The sequence below is a fragment of the Coregonus lavaretus genome, assembly GCF_964263955.1.
Source record: "Coregonus lavaretus genome assembly, chromosome: 8".
NCBI classification, from domain to species: domain Eukaryota; kingdom Metazoa; phylum Chordata; class Actinopteri; order Salmoniformes; family Salmonidae; genus Coregonus; species Coregonus lavaretus.
In genome coordinates this window covers 29,008,477-29,031,869 of record NC_139995.1, presented here as the reverse complement: position 1 = coordinate 29,031,869, position 23,393 = coordinate 29,008,477, and the positions used below count along the sequence as shown (strand labels likewise).

Sequence of the window (23,393 nt, the reverse complement as noted above, 5' to 3'; positions counted from 1 at the left end):
CACAACAGGGAAACCAGGAGACTCAATAATAAAAAAGGTGACTTGCTCTCTATGGGTTTCTTGCGTAACCATCGTGACTGGTGCTGTAACTTCTCTAACGAACCCTGACCCTAATGGTCGACTGTCAAGTGCTTTGATGGGCAGTGGAATAGATAGGGGAACCAATGTAATACCTAGACTATGAGCTAACGACCTGTCCATAAAGTTCCCAGCTGCGCCTGAATCTACCAGCGCCTTACACTGGGGAACTACCGTGTAATCAGGGAAGTGGACGTGTATGGTAAAGTGCGCAGCAGAGGGCTCTGAACGAGTGTGGGTTTTCGCTAACTGGGGTGACGCGAGAGTGCCCTGCCTGCCGCCTCCAGACCCAAAAGAACGCTGACGACAGCGTGCAGTAGAATGTCCTCTGGTGCCACAAGAGTAACACTGGAGCTGTCGTCCTCCGCTCTCCTGGATCGCTGCACCATCCAGCTCCATCGGAACGTCATCCGGGTTGAAGGGAGGTTAAACAGGCAGGACCCTTCCAGGACGTCCTCTTGAAGCCAGCAGGTTGTCCAACCGGATGGCCATGTCCACCAGCTGGTTGAAAGTCAACTTGGTATCCCGGCAGGCTAGCTCTCTTCGGATGTCCTCTTGCAGGCTGCACCGGAAGCGGTCGATGAGGTCCACCCAGACCCAGCCGCTAGAGTTTGAAACTGCAGGGCAAAGTCCTGCGCGGTCCTCGTCCCCTGCCTCAGTTGGACCAGCCGCTCGCCCGCCTCTCTTACTTTGGGCGGGTGATCAAAAACTGCCTGGAAGAGACGAGCAAACTCTCCGTAGTGGTCCAACGCGTCTCCTCCTTCACTCCAGACCGCGTTGGCCCACTCCAGGGCTTTCCCCTAGAGGCAGGAGATGAGGGCAGACACCTTCTCCCGCTCCGATGGAGCCGGGCTGATGGTAGAGAAGTAGAGGCGCACTGGAAAACAACAAGGCACATACAAGGAGATACAAAATACCAAAGAGCTCCACCGAGTTATAATAAACTCCAGAACAAACAATCACACACAAAGACAAGGGGGCAGAGGGAACACTTATACAGGTACTGATGAGGGGATATGAACCAGGTGTGTGTATTAAACAAGACAAAACAAATGGAATGATGAGATGAGGAGCGGCAGTGGCTAGAAGGCCGGTGACGACGAATGCCAAAGCCTGCCCGAACAAGGAGAGGAGGCAGCTTCGGAGGAAGTCGTGACACTGAGTAGAACACAAACCTATTCACTCAATAATACGAAATGCTCTGAGACCAGGTTGGTTCACTGAAGGGGGGTCCAGGTATGAGGGTAGGGTGATGAATACTAGTGGAGTCAATAAAGTGTTAATCACATTTGTACTAATGAGTTTGTTGACAGTGTGACGTAGGCTACAGACACATCCTGGATAATTTCAGAAACTGGGCTGAAATCCAACAATAGTGACGCCAAAAAACCATTGACTGTTGAGGGGAGAAGGCTTGAGAAAGGAAAAGAGAAAGAGAAGGGGGAGGAGAGGAGAGGACTTAAATATGTTGGAGGGTTAAACAGTAGCAGAGGAGGAAATTAAATAGAAGAAGCATTTTATCAGTTGATCTTGTGGAGAGGGGGGTAAATGCGTTCTGTGAGAGTGGGAGATTTGCGCCAGTGATTAAAGTTATTGGACCTAAAAATGGAAAGAAATTAAATTGATCAGAAAAATTCTAAACGTTTTGAATGAGGTAGTGTGGATAAAGGGGTCTCCGGTGTTTGTGTGTGTGTGTGCCAGAGCGCCCTTGTGGGGGACCAGTTTGTGATTACTTTTCAGTTTTTCTGAGGAAGCAGGTTGTACAACTAAAAACTGACTTATCCCTTGGCGCATGAGAATCTCAAGGGAATGTGAGAGGGAAGGAACTGCAATATTGTACTGTATGGACAGTGACTTGGGAAGATCCCATTCAGGATGCACTTGTTTGCTCTATTTCATCATAACGTATTGATCCAATTTATGATGGAGTGGCTTGGATTTTCCTGTTTGCTGCTCGTTGTGTTACTGCGGCCAAGCAACACACAAAACGTTGTGCCTGACACAGGTAAGTTTAGCCTACCTTATACAGGTGTGACACACCTTAGAGAGGTGGCTGTGTGCATATTTCCCGAATGCTTTTAACAATGTTCCATTCTTCAGAGTTGGAGCTGGTAAAGTCAGGACACTCAGTCACATCATTAGATAATTATTCGTTTTAGTTTTCTAACAATTAACTTCTTGGGATGTTACACTATACATAGTAATATTTATCTGATCTATTAGTGAAGTGTAGCTTACATCCGCAAAGTAGTAACTTATTTACAGGGCCTATTTAGTTTTTCTCATAATTGTAGAGTTGTCTATATTGATTCATATTTTTTCTGTATGTTTGTTTGAGAGAGAGTTCCAGCTCTTGGGATTACAGTTGAAAGGGAGACAACAGAAGCTCTGTCTTCCATTGATATTAGTTACTATCTTCAAGAAAAACATTTGCCCTTCTGACTTTGGCCAGAATGTCTCTGGAAATGTATAACATTTTGTTTGGCAAATTACAGTAACAAAGCTGTAATAATATATGCACGGTAATGGTAGTCCCCAACTAATTAAAAGTAAACACTTGGATCTATGACTCAGGTTTAATTAAAAAAGATTAAGCAAAGGCTTTGGATACATTTCTCTACAGGTCATAAAGGTGGGAACAAAGTTTAATTGAGTTTTGCTACTACTTTTTAATTACATAAATAGAGACTTTGGGAATGAAGGAAAAGCATGCTTCTTCTCTATTACATCTCTCTCCGATACACTCTCTCTCACCCCAAAACACCTTCTCACTGTGGAATGCAGAGAGGGAAAGAGAGCTGCATTCCTCTTCCTCTCCTCCTCTGAAGCGCCAGCGCAAATCCCTTTTCTCTCTTCTCATCCTTTTTCCCAGTACTTACATACTCTGCCTTTCAATTTCTCTCTCTACAGTACTTACATAGTCTGCCTTTCAATTTCTCTCTACAGTAACATTTTTAAAACATTTTTGTCATTTAGCAGACGCTCTTATCCAGAGCGACTTACAGGAGCAATTAGGGTTAAGTGCCTTGCTCAAGGGCACATCGACAGATTTTTCACCTAGTCGGCTCGGGGATTAGAACCAGCGACCTTTCGGTTACTGGCACTACGCTCTTAACCACTAAGCTACCTGCTACCTGCTACCAGTACTTACATAGTCTGCCTTTCAATTTCTCTCTCTACAGTACTTACACACTCTGCCTTTCAATTTCTCTCTCTACAGTACTTACACACTCTGCCTTTCAAATTCTCTCTCTACAGTACTTACATACTCTGCCTTTCAATTTTTCCCTCTACAGTACTTACATACTCTGCCTTTCAATTTCTCTCTCTACAGTACTTACACACTCTGCCTTTCAAATTCTCTCTCTACAGTACTTACATACTCTGCCTTTCAATTTCTCTCTCTACAGTACTTACACACTCTGCCTTTCAATTTCTCTCTCTACAGTACTTACACACTGCCTACATATATACATGGGGTACCAGTACTGAGTCGATGTGCAGGGGTACGAGGTAATTGAGGTAGATATGTACATATAGGAAGGGGTAAAGTGACTAGGCAACAGGATAGATAATAAGCAATAGCAGCAGCGTAAGTGATGAGTCAAAAGAGTTAGTGCAAAGGGGGTCAATGCAGATAGTCCGGGTATGTCACGACTTCCGCCGAGGCTGCCTCCCCTCCTTGTTCGGGCAGGTTTCGGCGTTCAGCGTCACCGGCTTACTAGCTACTGCCGATCCATTTATTAATCACTCCATTTGTTTAAATTTACATTTACATTTACGTCATTTAGCAGACGCTCTTATCCAGAGCGACTTACAAATTGGTGCATTCACCTTATAGCCAGTGGGATAACCACTTTACAATTATTATTTTTATGGGGGGTGGGGTGGGGTAAGGGGGGGGGGGGGGGGGGGGGGGTAGAAGGATTACTTATCCTATCCCAGGTCTTCCTTAAAGAGGTGGGGTTTCAAATGTCTCCGGAAGGTGATGAGTGACTCCGCTGTCCTGGCGTCGTGAGGGAGCTTGTTCCACCATTGGGGTGCCAGAGCAGCGAACAGTTTTGACTGGGCTGAGCGGGAACTGTGCTTCAGCAGAGCTAGGGGAGCCAGCAGGCCAGAGGTGGATGAACGCAATGCCCTCGTTTGGGTGTAGGGACTGATCAGAGCCTGAAGGTACGGAGGTGCCGTTCCCCTCACAGCTCCGTAGGCAAGCACCATGGTCTTGTAGCAGATGCGAGCTTCAACTGGAAGCCAGTGTAGTGTGTCGGAGGAGCGGGGTGACGTGAGAGAACTTGGGAAGGCATTCTGGATGAGTTGTAGGGCTTTAATGGCACAGGCAGGGAGCCCAGCCAACAGCGAGTTGCAGTAATCCAGACGGGAGATGACAAGTGCCTGGATTAGGACCTGTGCCGCTTCCTGTGTAAGGCAGGGTCGTACTCTCCGAATGTTGTAGAGCATGAACCTACAGGATCGGGTCACCGCCTTGATGTTAGCGGAGAACGACAGGGTGTTGTCCAGGGTCACGCCAAGGCTCTTCGCACTCTGGGAGGAGGACGCAACGGAGTTGTCAACCGTGATGGCGAGATCATGGAATTTGTCTTGTCTTCAATCACACACACCTGGTCCTTATTCCCTCATTAGTCATGGTATAAGTATTCTCTCTGCTTCCTTGTCTGTGTGGGTGATTGTTTATTGTGGAGGTTAGTGAAGCTTGGTGGAGCTCGTGTATTTTGTATCGACAGGAGTATTTTCCTGTGTGCCTTGTATTTTCCAGTGCGCCTGTTTTGTGCCCTGGAGTGTGTTTGACATATTTCTGCGTAAACCTGTATTTTGCGGATTAAAGCCTGTTATTCTGTGATTTACCCTCCTGTGCCTGACTCCTTCAACACCACCTCATCACAGGGTAGTTTTTGACAGTGGTGGGGAAAGTACCCAATTGTCATACTTGAGTAAAAGGAAAGATACATTAATAGAAAATGACTCAAGTAAAAGTGAAAGTCACCCAGTAAAATCCTACTAAAGTCTACAAGTATTTGGTTATAAATATACTTAAGTATCAAAAGTAAATGTAATTGCTAAAATATACTTAAGTATCAAAAGTTAAAGTAAAAGTATACATCTTTTCAAATTCCTTATATTAAGCAAACCAGACGGCACCATTTTATGTTTATGTTAAATTTTTTACGGATAGCCAGGGGCAATGTGTCAGAGATGGGCGTAGGTGTGGTGTGGAATCAAATGCAGGATGCAGATGCAAGTCCAAAATACTTTAATAAAGTCCACAGAATGAACGGCTACAAACAGAGCCGGAGGCACAAGGAAAATAACGCACTCAGCGTAAAAATACAACAAACGCACAACAGTGCGGACTCTCTATAAAAATAGAGCACAAACTGACTGGCAACACCTGCTGACATGGAACAACTACACACAACCACAAGACAGAAACAACGAGAACTTAAAGGACACATAATCAAGACAAAATGAGAAACAGGTGTACCAAAACAGACCAAACCAAACGAACACAGAAACAACGAACGGTGGCAGCTAGTACTCCGGGGACGACGACCGCCGAAGCCTGCCCGAACAAGGAGAAGGAGCAGCCTCGGCAGAAACCGTGACAGTACCCCCCCCCTTGACGCGCGGCTCCAGCCGTGCGCCGACCCCGGCCTCGGGGACGACCAGGAGGACGCGGAGCAGGGCGCGTGGGATGACCACGATGGAACTCAGTCAGAAGAGACGGGATAAGATATCTAAGATATCTCTCCTCGGCACCCAGCACCGTTCCTCCGGACCGTACCCCTCCCACTCCACGAGATATTGGAGACCCCCCATCCGGCGTCTCGAATCCAGGATGGACCGAACTGTGTACGCCGGAGCCCCCTCGATGTCCAGCGGGGGCGGAGGAGTCTCTGCTATCTCACAGTCCTGGAGTGGACCAGCTACCACCGGCCTGAGGAGAGACACATGGAACGAGGGGTTAATATTCTTATAATCAATAGGAAGTTGTAATCTGTACACACCTCGTTCAACCTCCTCAGGACTTTAAAAGGCCCCACAAACCGCCGACCAAGCTTCCGGCAGGGCAGGCGGAGGGGCAGGTTTCTGGTCGAGAGCCAGACTCGATCTCCCGGTGCTTACACCGGTCCCTCACTGCGGTGGAGATCGGCGCTCGCCTTGTGTCGACGGATGGCCCGCTGCAGATGTACGTGAGCAGCGTTCCATGTCTCCTCCGAGCGCCGCACCCACTCATCCACCGCAGGAGCCTCGATCTGGCTCTGATGCCAAGGTGCCAGAGCCAGCTGGTACCCTAGTACACATTGGAAAGGAGTGAGTCTGGTGGAGGAGTGGCGAAGGGAGTTCTGGGCCATCTCGGCCCAGGGAACATACCTCGCCCACTCCTCCGGCCGGCCCTGGCAATACGACCTCAGAAACCTACCCACATCCTGGTTTACCCGTTCAACCTGCCCATTGCTCTCCGGGTGGTACCCCGAGGTAAGGCTCACCGAGACCCCCAAGCGCTCCATGAACGCTCTCCAGACTCGAGAGGTAAACTGGGGGCCTCGATCAGACACTATATCCTCGGGTACCCCGTAATGCCGGAAGACATGAGTGAATAGTGCCTCAGCGGTCTGTAGGGCAGTGGGGAGACCCGGCATGGGAAGGAGACGACAGGCCTTCGAGAACCGATCCACAACGACCAGGATGGTGGTATTTCCCTGGGAGGGGGGAAGGTCAGTAACGAAATCCACCGAGAGGTGAGACCAGGGTCGTTGTGGAACGGGCAGGGGTTGTAGCTTACCCCGGGGCAGGTGTCTGGGTGCCTTACACTGGGCACACACCGAGCAGGAGGAAACATAAACCCTCACATCCCTGGCTAACGTTGGCCACCAGTACTTAGTGCTAAGGCAGTGCTCCGTCCGGCCAATCCCTGGATGTCCAGAGGAGGGTGACGTGTGAGCCCAATATATAAGTCGATCCCGAACCTCGAGCGGAATGTACGTCCGACCCACAGGACACTGTGGAGGGCTAGGATCGGTACGCAACGCCCGCTCGATTTCGGAATCGACCTCCCACACCACCGGTGCCACCAGGCAAGACGGCGGGAGTATGGGCGTGGGCTCAACGGACCTCTCCTCCGTGTCATACCGCCGGGACAGGGCATCTGCCTTACCGTTCTGGGACCCAGGGATGTACGTGATCTTAAAAACGAACCGGGCCAGAAACATGTTCCACCTAGCCTGGCGAGGGTTCAGTCTCCTAGCTGCCCGGATGTACTCCAGGTTTCGGTGGTCAGTCAAAATGAGGAAAGGGTGTTGAGCCCCCTCAAGCCAATGCCTCCACACCTTTAGGGCCTGGACCACGGCTAGCAGCTCCCTGTCCCCCACGTCATAATTTCGCTCCGCCGGACTGAGCTTTTTAGAGTAAAAGGCACAGGGGCGGAGTTTCAGGGGCGTGCCAGACCGTTGCGAGAGCACGGCCCCTATACCGGCTTCAGACGCGTCTACCTCGACCTGGAATGGTAGCGCGGAATCCGGATGCGCCAGCACCGGCGCCGAGGTAAACAGGTCCTTCAGTCTCCCAAAAGCCCTATCAGCCTCAGCAGACCACTGCAAGCGCACCGGACCTCCCTTTAGAAGAGACGTTATGGGAGCTGCCACCTGTCCAAAACCCCGGATAAACCTCCTGTAGTAATTCGCAAAGCCCAAGAACCGCTGCACCTCTTTAACAGTGGTTGGAGTTTGCCAATTACGCACGGCCGACACACGGTCAACCTCCATCTTTACCCCTGACGCAGACAACTGATAACCCAAAAAGGAGACAGACTCCTGGAAAAACAGACATTTCTCTGCCTTGACATATAGGTCATGCTCCAACAATCTCCTCAACACTCGGCGCACCAGGGCTACATGCTCGGCTCGGGTAGAAGAATACACCAGAATGTCGTCAATGTACACGACCACTCCTTGCCCCTGCATATCCTGGAAGATCTCATCTACGAAGGATTGGAAGACTGAAGGAGCATTCATTAACCCGTATGGCATGACGAGATACTCGTAATGACCCGAGGTGGTACTAAATGCTGTCTTCCATTCGTCTCCCTCCCTAATACGCACCAAGTTGTATGCGCTCCTGAGGTCCAATTTTGTGAAGAACCGCGCCCCGTGTAAAGACTCCGTCATAGTCGCAATCAATGGGAGTGGATAACTGTATTTCACAGTTATCCTGCGGTAATCAATATACGGGCGCAAACCTCCATCCTTTTTCTTCACAAAAATGAAACTTGAGGACGCAGGGGAAGTGGAGGGCCGTATGTATCCCTGTCTCAGAGACTCGGCTATGTAAGTCTCCATAGCTCTCTTCTCCTCTTGAGACAAAGGATACACATGGCTCCGCGGAAGCGCAGCTCCTACCTGGAGGTCTATCGCACAATCCCCCTGTCTATGTGGTGGCAATTGCGTCGCCTTCGCCTTACTAAACACAAGTGCTAAATCCTCATACTCGGGGGGAATGTGCAATGCGGGCACTTGGTTTGGACTCTCCACCGAGGTCGCCCCTACGGAAACGCCCAGACATCGCCCTACACACTGGGCAGACCACTCCTTAAGAGCCCTCTGTTGCCACGAAATAGAGGGATTATGGGTAATCAACCAGGGAAGCCCCAGCACCACCGGATACGCAGGAGAGTCAATAAGATATAGCTGTATAGTCTCCTCATGACCCTCCTGCGTCCCCATCCTAAGTGGAGCTGTGACCTCCCTAATCAACCCCGATCCCAACGGACGGCTATCTAGAGCATGTACAGGGAAAGGATTGTTGACAGGAAGGAGGGGAATCCCTAACTCTGCACAAAATCTCCGATCTATAAAATTCCCAGCTGCGCCTGAATCTACTAGCGCCTTATGCTGGGAATGAGGTGCAACCTGTGGGAAGCAAACAGGTATGGTTAGGTGCACAACAGAGAGCTCTGGGTAAGTGGGGCGCCTACTCACCTGGAAGGACTCCCCAGTGCGTGGCCTGCCGTCTCTTCCCCTAGGAGACCCCCCACAGCACCTGGCCGCAGTGTGTCCTCCACGGCCACAGTTGGTACAAGGGTTGGTCCCCCTGGGGCTCCTTTTCCTCTCCTCTCTAGCGCCAGCACCCCCGAGCTCCATAGGACTAGGCTCGGAGGTGCTGGAGGGTGGAATGGACGACCCCCACTCAGGACGTCCGCGGGTGGCCAGCAGGGTGTCTAGGCGAATGGCCATATCCACCAACTGGTCAAACGTGAGGGTGGTGTCCCTGCAGGCCAACTCACGACGGATGTCCTCCCGTAGGCTGCAGCGGAAGTGGTCTATGAGGGCCCGCTCATTCCACCCTGCGTCTGCCGCTAGAGTCCGGAACTCCAGTGCGAACTCCTGGGCGCTCCTCTTCCCCTGTCGGAGGTAGAATAGACGTTCTCCCGCCGCCTTCCCCTCAGGTGGATGGTCGAATACAGCCCTGAAGCGACGGGAGAACTCCGCATAGGTGATCGTCGCGGGGTCTATTCTCCTCCATTCGGCGTTGGCCCACTCCAACGCCTTGCCGGTGAGACAGGAGATGAGGGCGGAAGCGCTCTCGTGTCCCGAGGGCACCGGGTGTACGGTGGCGAGGTAGAGTTCAACTTGTAGGAGGAAACCTTGACACCCGGCAGCTGTATCATCATACGCCCTCGGGAGCGAGAGCCGAATCCCACTGGGTTCCGGAGCGTGGACAAAGGGACTGACCGGTGCTGGTGGTAATGTGGGAGGAGGTGTGGGTGCCCAACTGGTCTCCAGGCGATGCAGGGTATTCATTACTCCCTGCAGAGCGTTGGTGATTTGAGCTATCCTGTCATCCTGTCCGCGGACGCGCTCCTCCCATGACTCGGTCGCTGCTGCTGCTCCTGCTGATTCCATGAGTGGTGTGTAGTTCTGTCAGAGATGGGCGTAGGTGTGGTGTGGAATCAAATGCAGGATGCAGATGCAATTCCAAAATACTTATAATAATAAAGTCCACAGAATGAACGGCTACAAACAGAGCCGGAGGCACAAGGAAAATAACGCACTCAGTGTAAAAATACAACAAACGCACAACAGTGTGGACTCTCTATAAAATAGAGCACAAACTGACTGGCAACACCTGCTGACATGGAACAACTACACACAACCACAAGACAGAAACAACGAGAACTTAAAAGACACATAATCAAGACAAAATGAGAAACATGTGTACCAAAACAGACCAAACCAAACAAACACAGAAACAACGAACGGTGGCAGCTAGTACTCCGGGGACGACGACCGCCGAAGCCTGCCCGAACAAGGAGAAGGAGCAGCCTCGGCAGAAACCGTGACACAATGCACCAACACTCAGATATAATTTACAAATGAAGCATGTGTTTAGTAAGTCCGCCAGATCAGAGGCAGTAGGGATGACCAGGGATGTTCTCTTGATAAGTGTGTGAATTAGACCATTTTCCTGTCTTGCTAAGCATTCAAAATGTAACTATTTTTGGGTGTCAGGGAAAATGTATGGAATAAAAAGTACATAATTTTCTTTAGAAATGTAGTGAAGTAAAAGTAAAAGTAGTCAGAAATATAAATAGTAAAGTACAGATACCCCAAAAAACTACTTAAGTAGTACTTTCAAGTATTTTTACTTAAGTACTTGGGGATAGAAGCTGTTCAGGGTCCTGTTGGTTTAAGATTGTATGCATCGGTACCGCTTGCCGTGCGGTAGCAGAGAGAACAATCTATGACTTGGGAAGTTGGAGTCTTTGATAATTTTTTGGGCCTTCCTCTGACACCGCCTGGTATAGAGGTCCTGGATGGCAATGACGACTGTGTTGGTGTGTGTGCACCATGTTAATTCCTTAGTGATGTGGGTACAGAAGAACTTGAAGCTCTCGACCCGCTCCACTAAAGTCCTGTCGATGTGGATGGGGACGTGCTCGTGCTCCTGTAGTCCACGATCAGCTCCTTTGTCTTGCTGATGTTGAAGGAGAGGTTGTTATCCTGGCACCACACTGCTAGGTCACTGACATCCTCCCTATAGGCTGTCTCATCGTCGTCTGTGATCAGGCCTACCACCGTTGTGTCATCAGCAAATGTAATGATGGTTGTGGAGTCGTGCGTGGCCACGCAGTCGTGGGTGAACAGGGAGTACAGGAGGGGACTAAGCATGCACCCCTGAGGGCCCCCGTGTTGAGGGTCAGTGTTGGCGGATGTGTTGTTGCCTATCCTAACCACCTGGGAGTGGCCCGTCAGGAAGTCCAGGATCCAATTGCAGAGGGAGGTGTTTAGTCCCAGGGTCCTAAGCTTATTGATGAGCTTGGAGGCCACTATGGTGTTGAACGCTGAGCTGTAGTCAATGAAAAGCATTCTCACATAGGTGTTCCTCTTGTCCAGGTGAGAGAGGGCAGTGTGGAGTGCAATAGAGAGTGTGTCATCTGTGGATCTGTTCGGGCGGTATGCGAATTGGAGTGGGTCCAGGGTGTCTGGGATGATGGTGTTGATGTGAGCCATGACCAGCCTTTCAAAGCATTTCATGGCTACAGATGTGAGTGCTACAGGGCAATAGTCATTTAGACAGGTCACCTTGGCATTCTTGAGCACAAGGACGATGGTGGTCTGCTTGAAATATGTAGGTATTACAGACTGGGTCAGGGAGAGGTTGAAAATGTCAGTGAGACACCTACCAGCTGATCAGTGCATGATCTGAGTACGCGTCCTGGTAATCCGTCTGGCCCCGCGGTCTTGTGAATGTTAACCTGTTTAAAGGTCTTACTCACATCGGCTATGGAGAGCTGAGATCACACAGTCGTCTGGAACAGATGGTGCTCTCATGCATGGTTTAGTGTTGCTTTTCTCGAAGCGAGCATAGAAGGCATTTAGCTGGTCTCGTAGGCTCGCGTCACTGGTCAGCTCGTGGTTGCGTTTTATTTTGTAATCGTTAATAGTTTGCAAGCCCTGCCACATCTGACGAGCGTGAGAGCCGGCGTTGTAGGATTTGATCTTAGTCCTGTTTTGAAGTTTGCCTGTTTGATGGCTCGTCGGAGGTAATTGAAGGAGAACATGTCCTCCAAATCGAGGTTAGTGATCGCTGTTCTGATGTCCAGAAGCTGTGTTTGGTTATAGGAAATGATGGTGGAGACATTGTGTACAAAAAAGTTAAGATCAGCGTAAAAAAAACACAAAATAGCAGAATTGGTCAGGATCCCGTAACACGGCTCCTATCTACTGCAGCGCCGTCTCATCAGCACCCTTGTCCCTAGGAAACCATACACAAAATGTATCATTTGACCAAATATATAGGAAGAGGTTATCATTTAATGGAGTCTCTGAAGGAAGAAACCACATGGAAAAAGTGGTAAGCAAGTTAGGTCCAAATAGATTTTCACCAAGTCAAATGAATGTATTGTGTTAGAGGTCTCATGATGCTTGTATCTAAACCAAAGTAGATCATTTTAAGATTGTTTTATACATCAGTTGGGGTCTCCATACGCTTCAATATGAGGTCCTAAACCTAGCTTGAAAGTGCATCCTTGTAGCTGTGTGGGCTAATATAGTCAAAATGTTGGCCATGGGGTAAGTTGAGCCAATGATTGAGCCAATGGCAAAATTGAAGTGTTTTCTTCCCAGGCGTAATGCAAGGCATTATCGCTAGAATATGAGGTAACAACAGGGCCTGGCCTAGTTAATAAGTACAAAAAGTAGTGGCAATAGTTCATTCAGTACAGAAATGTGTAGGCAGCTTAACTTACCCTGTCCCGCAGCTCAACTTACCCCATACCCGGGGTAAGTTGTGCCAAGTGACCACTTTTTCTGGCTACGATTTCAAAACTTTAATGTTTACATGAATTCTGATTATTTCCATATATGTAGATATCTTTGTTAGAAAGAATACTATATTTCCCTTGGCGGAGTGATGCTGAATGTAAAAACTGTCTTGACTTACCCCACTCTCCCCTATGTAGATGATTGAGAAAGAAAATCAGGGTAAATTGTTCCTGAGATGATGAGGTCCAGTGACCATTATAATGTACTCATCAAAGAGCATCTGGCCAGACTGTGGCTATTCTCTGCATATAATGTTCTCTGTCTCTCTCTTTCACTCTCTCTCTGCTGTTTGGTTTCTCTCTCTCTCTTTATTTTTTGCTTTCTCTCTGTAATTTGGTTTCTCTATATATTTTATGTCTGTTTTCTTCCCCATCCTCTGTTTTTATCTGTTTAATTTCTCTCACTCCCTTGACAGCCATCTTTCAACCCATACCTTTATTCATCTTTTAGCACTCTTGTCTCGTCATTCCTTTTTCCTGTCCTCTCATCTCAGGAGGGATTTTGTCCCACTCCTCTTTGCAGATCTTTTCCAAGTCATTAAGGTTTTGAGCCTGACGTTTGGCAACTCGAACCTTCAGCTCCCTCCACAGATTTTCTATGGGATTAAGGTCTGGAGACTGGCTAGGCCACTCCAGGACCTTACTGTGCTTCTTCTTGAGCCACTCCTTTGTTGCCTTGGCCGTGTGTTTTGGGTCATTGTCATGCTGGAATACCCATCCATTACCCATTTTCAATGCCGTGGCTGAGGGAAGGAGGTTCTCACCCAAGATTTGACGGTACATGGCCCCGTCCATCGTCCCTTTGATGCGGTGAAGTTGTCCTGTCCCCTTAGCAGAAAAACACCCCCAAAGCATAATGTTTCCACCTCCATGTTTGACGGTGGGGATGGTGTTCTTGGGGTCATAGGCAGCATTCGTCCTCCTCCAAACACGGCGAGTTTAGCTGATGCCAAAGAGCTCGATTTTGGTCTCATCTGACCACAACACTTTCACCCAGTTCTCCTCTGAATCATTCAGATGTTCATTGTCAAACTTCAGACGGGGCTGTATATGTGCTTTCTTGAGCAGGGGGACCATGCGGGTGCTGCAGGATTTCAGTCCTTCACGGCGTAGTGTGTTACCAATTGTGTTTCTTCCATTTGCGAATAATCTCACCAACTGTTGTCACCTTCTCACCAAGCTCCTTGGCGATGGTCTTGTAGCCCATTCCAGCCTTGTGTAGGTCTACAATATTGTCCCTGAGATCCTTGGAGAGCTCTTTGGTCTTGGCCATGGTGGAGAGTTTGGAATCTGATTGATTGATTGCTTCTGTGGACGGTGTCTTTTACACAGGTAACAAACTGAGATTAGGAGCACTCCATTTAAGAGTGTGCTCCTAATCTCAGCTCGTTACCTGTATAAAAGACACCTGGGAGCCAGAAATCTTTCTGATTGAGAGGGGGTCAAATACTTATTTCCCTCATTACAATGCAAATCAATTTATAACATTTATGACATGCGTTTTTCTGGATTTTTTTGTTGTTATTCTGTCTCTCACTGTTCAAATAAACCCAGCATTAAAATTATAGACTGATCATTTCTTTGTCAGTGGGCAAACGTACAAAATCAGCAGGGGATCAAATACTTTTTTTCCCTCACTGTACCTGCTTACAATTCTCTCTGTAGATAAATAAATTATGTACACACACACACAGCATTCATAGTGGTCCTGTATGGCTGACTTGGTAGAGCATTGTGCTTGCAATGCCAGGATTGTGGGTTCGTTTCTTTGGGCCACTCGTGTAAAATGTATGCATGCATGCATGCAAGACTGTAAGTTGCTTTTGATAAAAGCGTCTGCTAAATGGAAAATATATTATTAGATTATATATATATGTATTTTTTATATAAGTATATATAAAATATATATACAGTACCAGTCAAAGGTTTGGACACACCTACTCATTCAAGGGTTTTTCTTTATTTTTACTATTTTTTACATTGTAGAATAATAGTGAAGACATCAAAACTATGAAATAACACATATGGAATCATGTAGTAACCAAAAAAGTGTTAAATCAAAATATATTTTATATTTGAGATTCTTCAAATAGCCATCCTTTGCCTTGATGACAGCTTTGCACAATCTTGGCAGTTTCTCAACCAGCTTCAGCTGGAATGTTTTTCCAACTGTCTTGAAGGAGTTCCCACATATGCTGAGCACTTGTTGGCTGTTTTCCTTCACTCTGCCGTCCGACTCATCCCAAACCATCTCAATTGGGTTGAGGTCAGGGGATTGTGGAGGCCAGGTCATCTGATGCAGCACTCTATCACTCTTCTTCTTGGTAAAATAGCCCTTACACAGCCTGGAGGTGTGTTGGGTCATTGTCCTGTTGAAAAACAAATGATAGTCCCACTAAGCCCAAACCAGATGGGATCACTGCGGAATGCTGTGGTAGCCATGCTGGTTAAGTGTGCCTTGAATTCTAAATAAATCACAAACAGTGTCACCAGCAAAGCACCACCCACACCATAACACCTCCTCCTCCATGCTTTACGGTGGGAAATACACATGCAGAGATTATCCGTTCACCCACACCACGTCTCACAAAGACACGGCGGTTGGAACCAAAAATCTCCAATTTAGACTCCAGACCAAAGGACACATTTCCACCAGTCTAATGTCCATTGCTCATGTTTCTTGGCCCAAGCAGGTCTCTTCTTCTTATTGGTGTCCTTTAGTAGGTTTCTTTGCAGAAATTCGACCATGAAGGCCTGATTCACACAGTGCCCTCTGAACAGTTGATACTGAGATGTGTCTGTTACTTGAAGTCTGTGAAGCATTTATTTGGGCTGCAATTTCTGAGGCTGGTAACTCTAATGAACTTATCCTCTGCAGCAGAGGTAACTCTGGGTCTTCCATTCCTTTGGCGGTCCTTATGAGAGCCAGTTTCATAATACCGCTTAATATTTTTTGCGACTGCACTTGAAGAAATGTTCAAAGTTCTTGAAATGTTCCGTATTGGCTGACCTTCATGTCTTAAAGTAATGATAGACTGTTATTTCTCTTTGCTTATTTGAGCTGTTCTTGCCATAAAATGGACTTGGTCTTTTACCAAATAGGGCTATCTTCTGTATACCCACCCCTACCTAGTCACAACACAACTGATTGACTCAAACGCATTAAGAATGAAAGAAATTCCACAAATATACTTTTAAGAAGGCACACCTTTTAATTGAAATGCATTCCAGGTGACTACCTCATGAAGCTGGTTGAGAGAATGCCAAGAGTGTGCAAAGCTGTCATCAAGGCAAAGGGTGGAGATTTGAAGAATCTCAAATATAAAATATTTGTTTAACACGTTTTTGGTTACTACATGATTCCATATGTGTTATTTCATAGTTTTGATGTCTTCACTATATTCTACAATGTAAAAAATAGTAAAAATAAAGAAAAACCCTGAATGAGTAGGTGTGTCCAAACTTTTGACCGGTAGTGTATATATATAATGTTCAAGATGGCGTAGTAGTGCGGTCGTGTTCTTTGTTGTGTGTCCGTGTAAATAGCCAGTTTTTTGTATTTCCCTATCACATTTTTCATCCTTCTACTAAATATACTTTCCTGCAACCCGCCTCACTCAATGTGGAACGGATTCTATTATTTACTCACCTTTATCTAGAATCTCCAGTTGAAACTAGCTAGCCAGCTAACTAGCTACTTGCTATTAGCCACCGTTAGTGGTTTTCACCCAGAACATCAGATTTTCTGCCGGAATAACTGAATCACTGGACCCTAACACCGGATCGCAACTAGCTAGCCACAACCGAATGGATGTTGCTGTAGGCTAATCACCACTGCCCCTGAAGCAACCACCAGTTAGCCTTGAGGTAGCCGCGAGTCAGGCCCATATCCCAGCTATCTACCTCGCTGTCTACTGGACGGGAGTAGCCAGCTAACTAGCTACTTGCTATTAGCCACCGTTAGCGGTTTTTCACCATTGTCCGTGGCCTGCACTACCTACCAGCCAGCTCTAGCCTGGACTATTATCAGCCAGTCTGCACTGTCTGCCCAGCGTGTTATCGACCCAGAACATATCGGATTTTCTGCCAGAATCACTAAATCACTGGACCTTACCTCTGCCGACGTAATCGTCTGTGGTTTCAACAGGCTTCCCGTTGCGACGACCACGAAGATCCATCTGCTAGTTCCGGCCCACTAGCACACGCTAACAACAGCCGTAATTCCTGCTCGCTGTGCTGTAGCACCAATTTGAACTGCTCTCTGACTCACACATTGCTGTTCACTGGACCTTATGATCACTCAGCTGCACAGCTGATGCCTGCTGGACTGTTCCTTTACACGGTACCCTGTCCTGTTTATCTGTTTAGCCTCAGCCCAAACTGTCATCGCCATTACCAGTAGTTGTCTTAGCTCTCTCTAATAACACCTGTGATTGCTTTATGCCTCTCTCCCATGTCAATATGCCTTGCCTATTGCTGTTCCAGTTAGTTCTTATTATACCATTTCAATATAGAACCCCAAGTCATTCTCAAACTGCCTCAAATAGCTCCTTTGTTCCACCCCCCCATACACGCCGAGACCGGCTCAATCGGTGCCTCCAGTGATGCTATCTCTTTCATTGTTACCCAACGCTTAGGTTTACCTCCACTGTACACATATCCTTCCATATCCTTGTCTGTACATAATGCCCTGAATCTATTCTACAATGCCCGGAAATCTGCCCCCTTTATTCTCTGTACCCAACGCACTAGAAGGCCAGTTCTTAAAGCCTTTAGCCGTATCCTTATTCTAGTCCTCCTCTGTTCCTCTGGTGATGTAGAGGCTAACCCAGGCCCTGCAGCCCCCAGTATCACTCCTACTCCCCAGGAGCTATCATTTGTTGACCTCTGTAACTGTAAAAGCCTTGGTTTTCTGCACGTTAACATCAGAAGCCTCCTTCCTAAGTTTGAGTTATTCACTGCGTTAGCACACTCCGCCAACCCTGATGTTCTAGCAGTGTCTGAATCCTGGCTTAGGAAGGCCACCAAAAATTCAGAAATGTCCATCCCCAACTACAACATTTTCCGTCTAGATAGAACTGCCAAAGGGGGTGGAGTTGCAATCTACTGTAGAGAGAACCTGCAGAGCTCTATCATACTATCCAGGTCTGTGCCCAAACAGTTTGAGCAGTGTACTTCTAAAAATCCACAGTTCCAGAAATAAGTCTCTCACTGTTGCCACTTGCTACAGACCCCCCTCAGCCCCCAGCTGCTCAGTCTTCCGCTGCAACTTGCCCATGCCCCCCCCCCACTTCTCCTTCACACAAATTCAGACAGCTGATGTTCTGAAAGAGCTGCAAAATCTGGACCCCTACAAATCATCTGGGCTAGACAATCTGGACCCTTTCTTTCTAAAAATAGCCGCCGAAATTGTCGCAACCCCTATTACTAACCTGTTCAACCTCTCTTTCGTATCGTCTGAGATTCCCAGAGATTGGAATGCTGCCGCGGTCATCCCCCTCTTCAAAGGGGGTGACACTCTAGATCCAAACTGTTACAGACCTATATCCATCCTGCCCTGCCTTTCGAAAGTTTTTGAAAGCCAAGTTAACAAACAGATCACCGACCATTTCGAATCCCACGTACCTTCTCCGCTATGCAATCCGGTTTCCGAGCTGGTCATGGGTGCACCTCAGCCACGCTCAAGGTCCTAAACGATATTATAACCACGATTGATAATAGACAGTACTGTGCAGCCGTCTTCATTGACCTGGCCAAGGCTTTCAACTCTGTCAACCACCGCATTCTTATTGGCAGACTAAATATCCTTGGTTTCTCAAATGACTGCCTCTCCTGGTTCACCAAGTACTTCTCAGATAGAGTTCAATGTGTCAAATCGGAGGGCCTGTTGTCTGGACCTATGGCAGTCTCTATGGGGGTGCCACAGGGTTCAATTCTTGGGCCGACTCTTTTCCCTGTGTATATCAATGATGTCGCTCTTGCTGCTGGTGACTCTCAAATCCACCTCTACGCAGACGACACCATTTTGTATACATCTAGCCCTTCATTGGACACTGTGTTAACAAACCTCCAAACGAGCTTCAATGCCATACAACACTCCTTCCGTAGCCTCCAACTGCTCTTAAACACTAGTAAAACTAAATGCATGGTCTTCAATCGAACACTGCTGGCACCCGCCCACCCGACTAGAATCACTACTCTCGACGGGTCTGACCTAGAGTATGTGGACAACTACAAATACCTAGGTGTCTGGTTAGACTGTAAACTCTCCTTCCAGACTCACATTAAGCATCTCCAATCCAAAGTTAAATCTAGAATCACAACAAAGCCTCCTTCACTCATGCTGCCAAACATGCCCTCGTAAAACTGACTATCCTACCGATCCTTGACTTTGGTGATGTCATTTACAAAATAGCCTCTACTCAGCAAATTGGATGTAGTCTATCACAGTGCCATCCGTTTTGTCACCAAAGCCCCACATACTACCCACCACTGTGACCTGTACGCTCTTGTTGGCTTGTCCTCACTAAATATTTGTTGTCAAACCCACTGGCTCCAGGCCATCTATAAATCACTGCTAGCCAAATCTCCACAGCAACACCCACCCGTATTATGTGCTCCAGCAGGTATATCTCACTGGTCATCCCCAAAACCAACACCTCCTTCTCTGCTGCCAATGACTGGAACGAACTGCAAAAATCTCTGAAGCTGGAGACTCTTATCTCCCTCACTAACTTTAAGCATCAGTTGTCAGAGCACCTTACCGATCACTGCACCTGTACACAGCCCTTCTGAAATTAGCACACTCAACTACCTCATCCCCATATTGTTATTTATTTTGCTAATTTGCACCCCAGTATCTCTATTTGCACATCATCTCTTGCACATCTATCATTCCAGTGTTAATACCAATTCTAATTATTTTGCACTATGGCCTATTTATTGCCTAACCTCCATAACTTGCTACATTTGCACACACTGTATATATATTTTCTGTGGTATTTTTGACTTTATGTTTTGTTTTACCCCATATGTAACTCTGTGTTGTTGTTTTTATCGCACTGCTTTGCTTTATCTTGGCCAGGTCGCAGTTGTAAATGAGAACTTGTTCTCAACTGGCTTACCTGGCTAAATAAAGGTGAAATAAAATAAATAAATATAAGGTATCAAAGGTGAATAACTTCAGTGTAATCTCTCTCCCTCTCTGTGTCCCTCTCCATTTCTCTCTTTCCCTCTCTCTCTTTCCATTTCTCTCTCTTCCCTACTCTTTCTCTCCCTCTCCCGCTCTCTCTGTCCCTCCATCGCTCGATCTCGCGCTATCTTTCTCTCTCTCTTTCTCTTTCTCTCTCCCTGTCTCTCTCTCAGCTCTGAACTGTTGTGAGGGGGACATCCTGCTCCTGTTGGATTCATCAGGAAGTTTGTCATCCTACGAGGTCTCTCGCGTGCTGCGCTTCCTATCCGAGCTGCTCCTCCCCTTCTCTCAGGGGCGGGGCCAGGTGAGGGTGGGGCTGCTGCAGGTGGGCACTGAGCCACACCTGGAGTTTGGTCTGGATGCCCACAGCACCCAATCTGGCCTGCAGGGGGCACTGCAGAGGACCAGGCAGATCCAGGGGGACACCAACACAGAGGCTGCCCTCAGACTGGCTCAGGGGCAGCTAGCCAGAGCTGGGGCTGTGGATGAGTTGCAGCTCCCCATGGTGCTGGTGTGGCTAACGGATGGGGTACAGCCGGGCACGGTGGCTGGACCAATGGCAGAGCTGAGAAGGGCGTGCGTGTCTCTGCTGGCTGTCTCTACGGGACACAGGAACTACCAGGTGCTGCAGAGGGTGGTGACCCCGCCCATCAAGTCCCACCAGTACTTTGTCGACATCGATGACATCAGCATCATCACAGAGGACCTTAGGGAGGCCATCATTGGTGTGTGGGGTGGGGATGAGGGAGGGGGGTAGTGACTCACAAAGAGCCAGGAAATAGATTACAAGATATGAAATATCATTTTTTGCCCTTCAAACTGCACAGCATTGTATAAAACAGTTCAGAGCATACAGTTTTCACTTCTAACACTACAGCAGAGGTGGGACTGTGCTGCTTGACTATAATTGAGTTGCCAGACTCAAGTATTTATAGACAGTACCGTGAGTGCAGATGGCAGCCTCTGTAGTGTACATGTAAACTCAACACAACCAGAATATATTTTTTCATTATTGAACACATTTTTTGTGCATAATAATATTCTCTTTTGTGTCACCCCCATCCTCTCCCTCTCCTATCCTCCAACCTAGAGGTGTTGAGCCCAGCAGTGGTCACAGTGTCAGACTCAGGTCCTGACAGGGTGTGAGTGAGCTGGGGTCCTTTGCAAACTGAGCGGGTCCAGAGGTACCAGATAGAGTATGGAGCTCTACCCATTGGACAGGTCCACACGGTTAGGCTACATGGACATCAGAACTCCACTTTGCTCACTGGTCTAGAGCCAGAGACACAGTACCTAGTTACTGTCAGCGCCCTGTACTCCACAGGCAAAGAGAAGGTGATGTCTGTCAAGGCCTGCACTCAAGGGGGTAAGATGTGTGTTTCTATTGATTTAGGGACAGTTAGAAATTTACTGGGGTGGGGGGCTAGTCCAAAATAGAGAAGGGTTGTCTAACTTTTTTTTGTTACTTTGGGGAATGTTGTGTGTTTTCTTTATTGGGCACAGGGGAAGGTAGTGCGTTTTTTCCCTGATTTACATTCTATTTTGCAGGTTTTACTATATAATATCTTCCATATAGCCAAATGTCCTCATCTGCTTGCATGCTTCTTCCCTATCAAGGTGTTTTGGTACTTCCCTTATGCACTACACTTTTCTGCGTGCTTACTATACCACAGGTCAATATAGTCTAGCAGTCAACTGTCTATCCTGCCCTCTATCCATAGTGACAATAATGGTAGTTGGATAATTTGTTAACTAGCAATCGTACCACACATAAAATCATTAAAATCTGCACCAATTTTCTATATAAATCCACAAGATAGAGGAATAGCTGATAGGCAGCGGACAGGCCAGGTGCGTCATTGCACATGAAAGAACAATGAAAACACGCAGCTCAAAAAGCTCCCCCATTGATCTTGTTAAGGGACAATACAATTATCCTACTTAGATTAGCCTACAACACCATAATCCAATTAACAACTGAGTACAATTCTATTCTAGGCTGTAAACTGCAGTGAAAATGTCATTTGAATAATGCCGCAAAAGCCCTGTTATTTGAACGTTTCATTCCATTCATTCCATCTGGATCAGTTGTGGGTCTACTCTCAACAGATTATAGAAAGGCACAGGAGCAGGCCAGTCTGGTTGTATTTTTACTTGTGATACTGATGCGCTGTCTGTTGCCGATCATCATTCTCCCATTCTCCCATGTCGTCCACATAGGCCTATATGCTCCCAGCAGGCCACGCTATTCAGGAAAGCTTAACACGTTCTCTCTCCTTTCCGATCCGAGTGGCTATTCCTCGACCAAGAACCTAACGCTTCAATATTGCCTAAATATTTGTCATTTAACTTTTAAAATGTATTACCTTTTTTATGTGTGGCATTAACACAACTAGTCACAATGTTTTCATCTGATTAGGCTACCTGCGCACGTTCATCCACTCCACTCTAATATAATTCCAGCATCCAAACTGCGCAATGGCCATTCGATTAATGGAAAGAGACATCTGTTGCAAACACCAAAATGACATTTTGAGATTGTCAAACCAAGCCTTCGATACTGAGTAGGGAGGGATGTATTTTCTGTTTGTCGAGATTGACATACTCTACTTGATTGTGGTTTTGAAAATAAAAAACATGATGATTATTGCTCGAAGTCGGTAATCGGTATGAAGTTATTAGTTGCTTATTGGTTGTGTGTGCATTGGCACAGAAACCTGTTGGTGGAAAATTTGTTGCATATATTTTATATAATTATAAATATAGCAACGAAATGTTGAAAATCTGATTTCCCCCTAGCTGATCATTGTCTGCAGCCGGCTCTGATCATAGTGTAATGAAACAGGCAGGGAGAGTGAGGGAATGAGTACCAGGTTTGTGTGATTGACAAGACAAGACAAATTGAGTGATGATAAATGGAGTTCGTGACAGTACCCCCCCCCCCCCCCCCAGCAGCGCGCCGACACCGGCCTCGGGGACGGCCAGGAGGACGCGGAGCAGGGCAAGTCAGATGGCGACGATGGAAGTCCCTCAGCAGAGAGGGATCGAGGATATTCCTCACCGGGACCCAGCACCGTTCCTCCGGACCGTACCCTTCCCACTCCGCGAGGTACTGAAGGCCCCCCACCCGGCGCCTCGAATCCAGGATGGACCAGACAGAGTACGCCGGCACCCCCTCGATGTCCAAAGGAGGTGGAGGGACCTCCCGCACCTCAGACTCCTGGAGCGGACCAGCCACCACCGGCCTGAGGAGAGACACATGAAACGAGGGGTTAATACGGTAAT

General features: G+C 47.5%; 1 protein-coding gene across 1 annotated transcript; it reads left to right on the top strand.

Moving 5' to 3' along the window:
* Positions 1 to 1,998: 1,998 nt before the first annotated feature.
* Positions 1,999 to 20,865, top strand: LOC311133994 (von Willebrand factor A domain-containing protein 1-like; the record flags this gene model as incomplete). The annotated part of the gene is made up of 2 exons (XM_084167614.1): positions 1,999 to 2,083; positions 20,282 to 20,865. 2 exons carry the CDS (start codon positions 1,999 to 2,001, stop codon positions 20,863 to 20,865), a joined length of 669 nt encoding a protein of 222 aa, XP_084023740.1.
* Between the last annotated feature and the right edge of the window lie 2,528 nt (positions 20,866 to 23,393).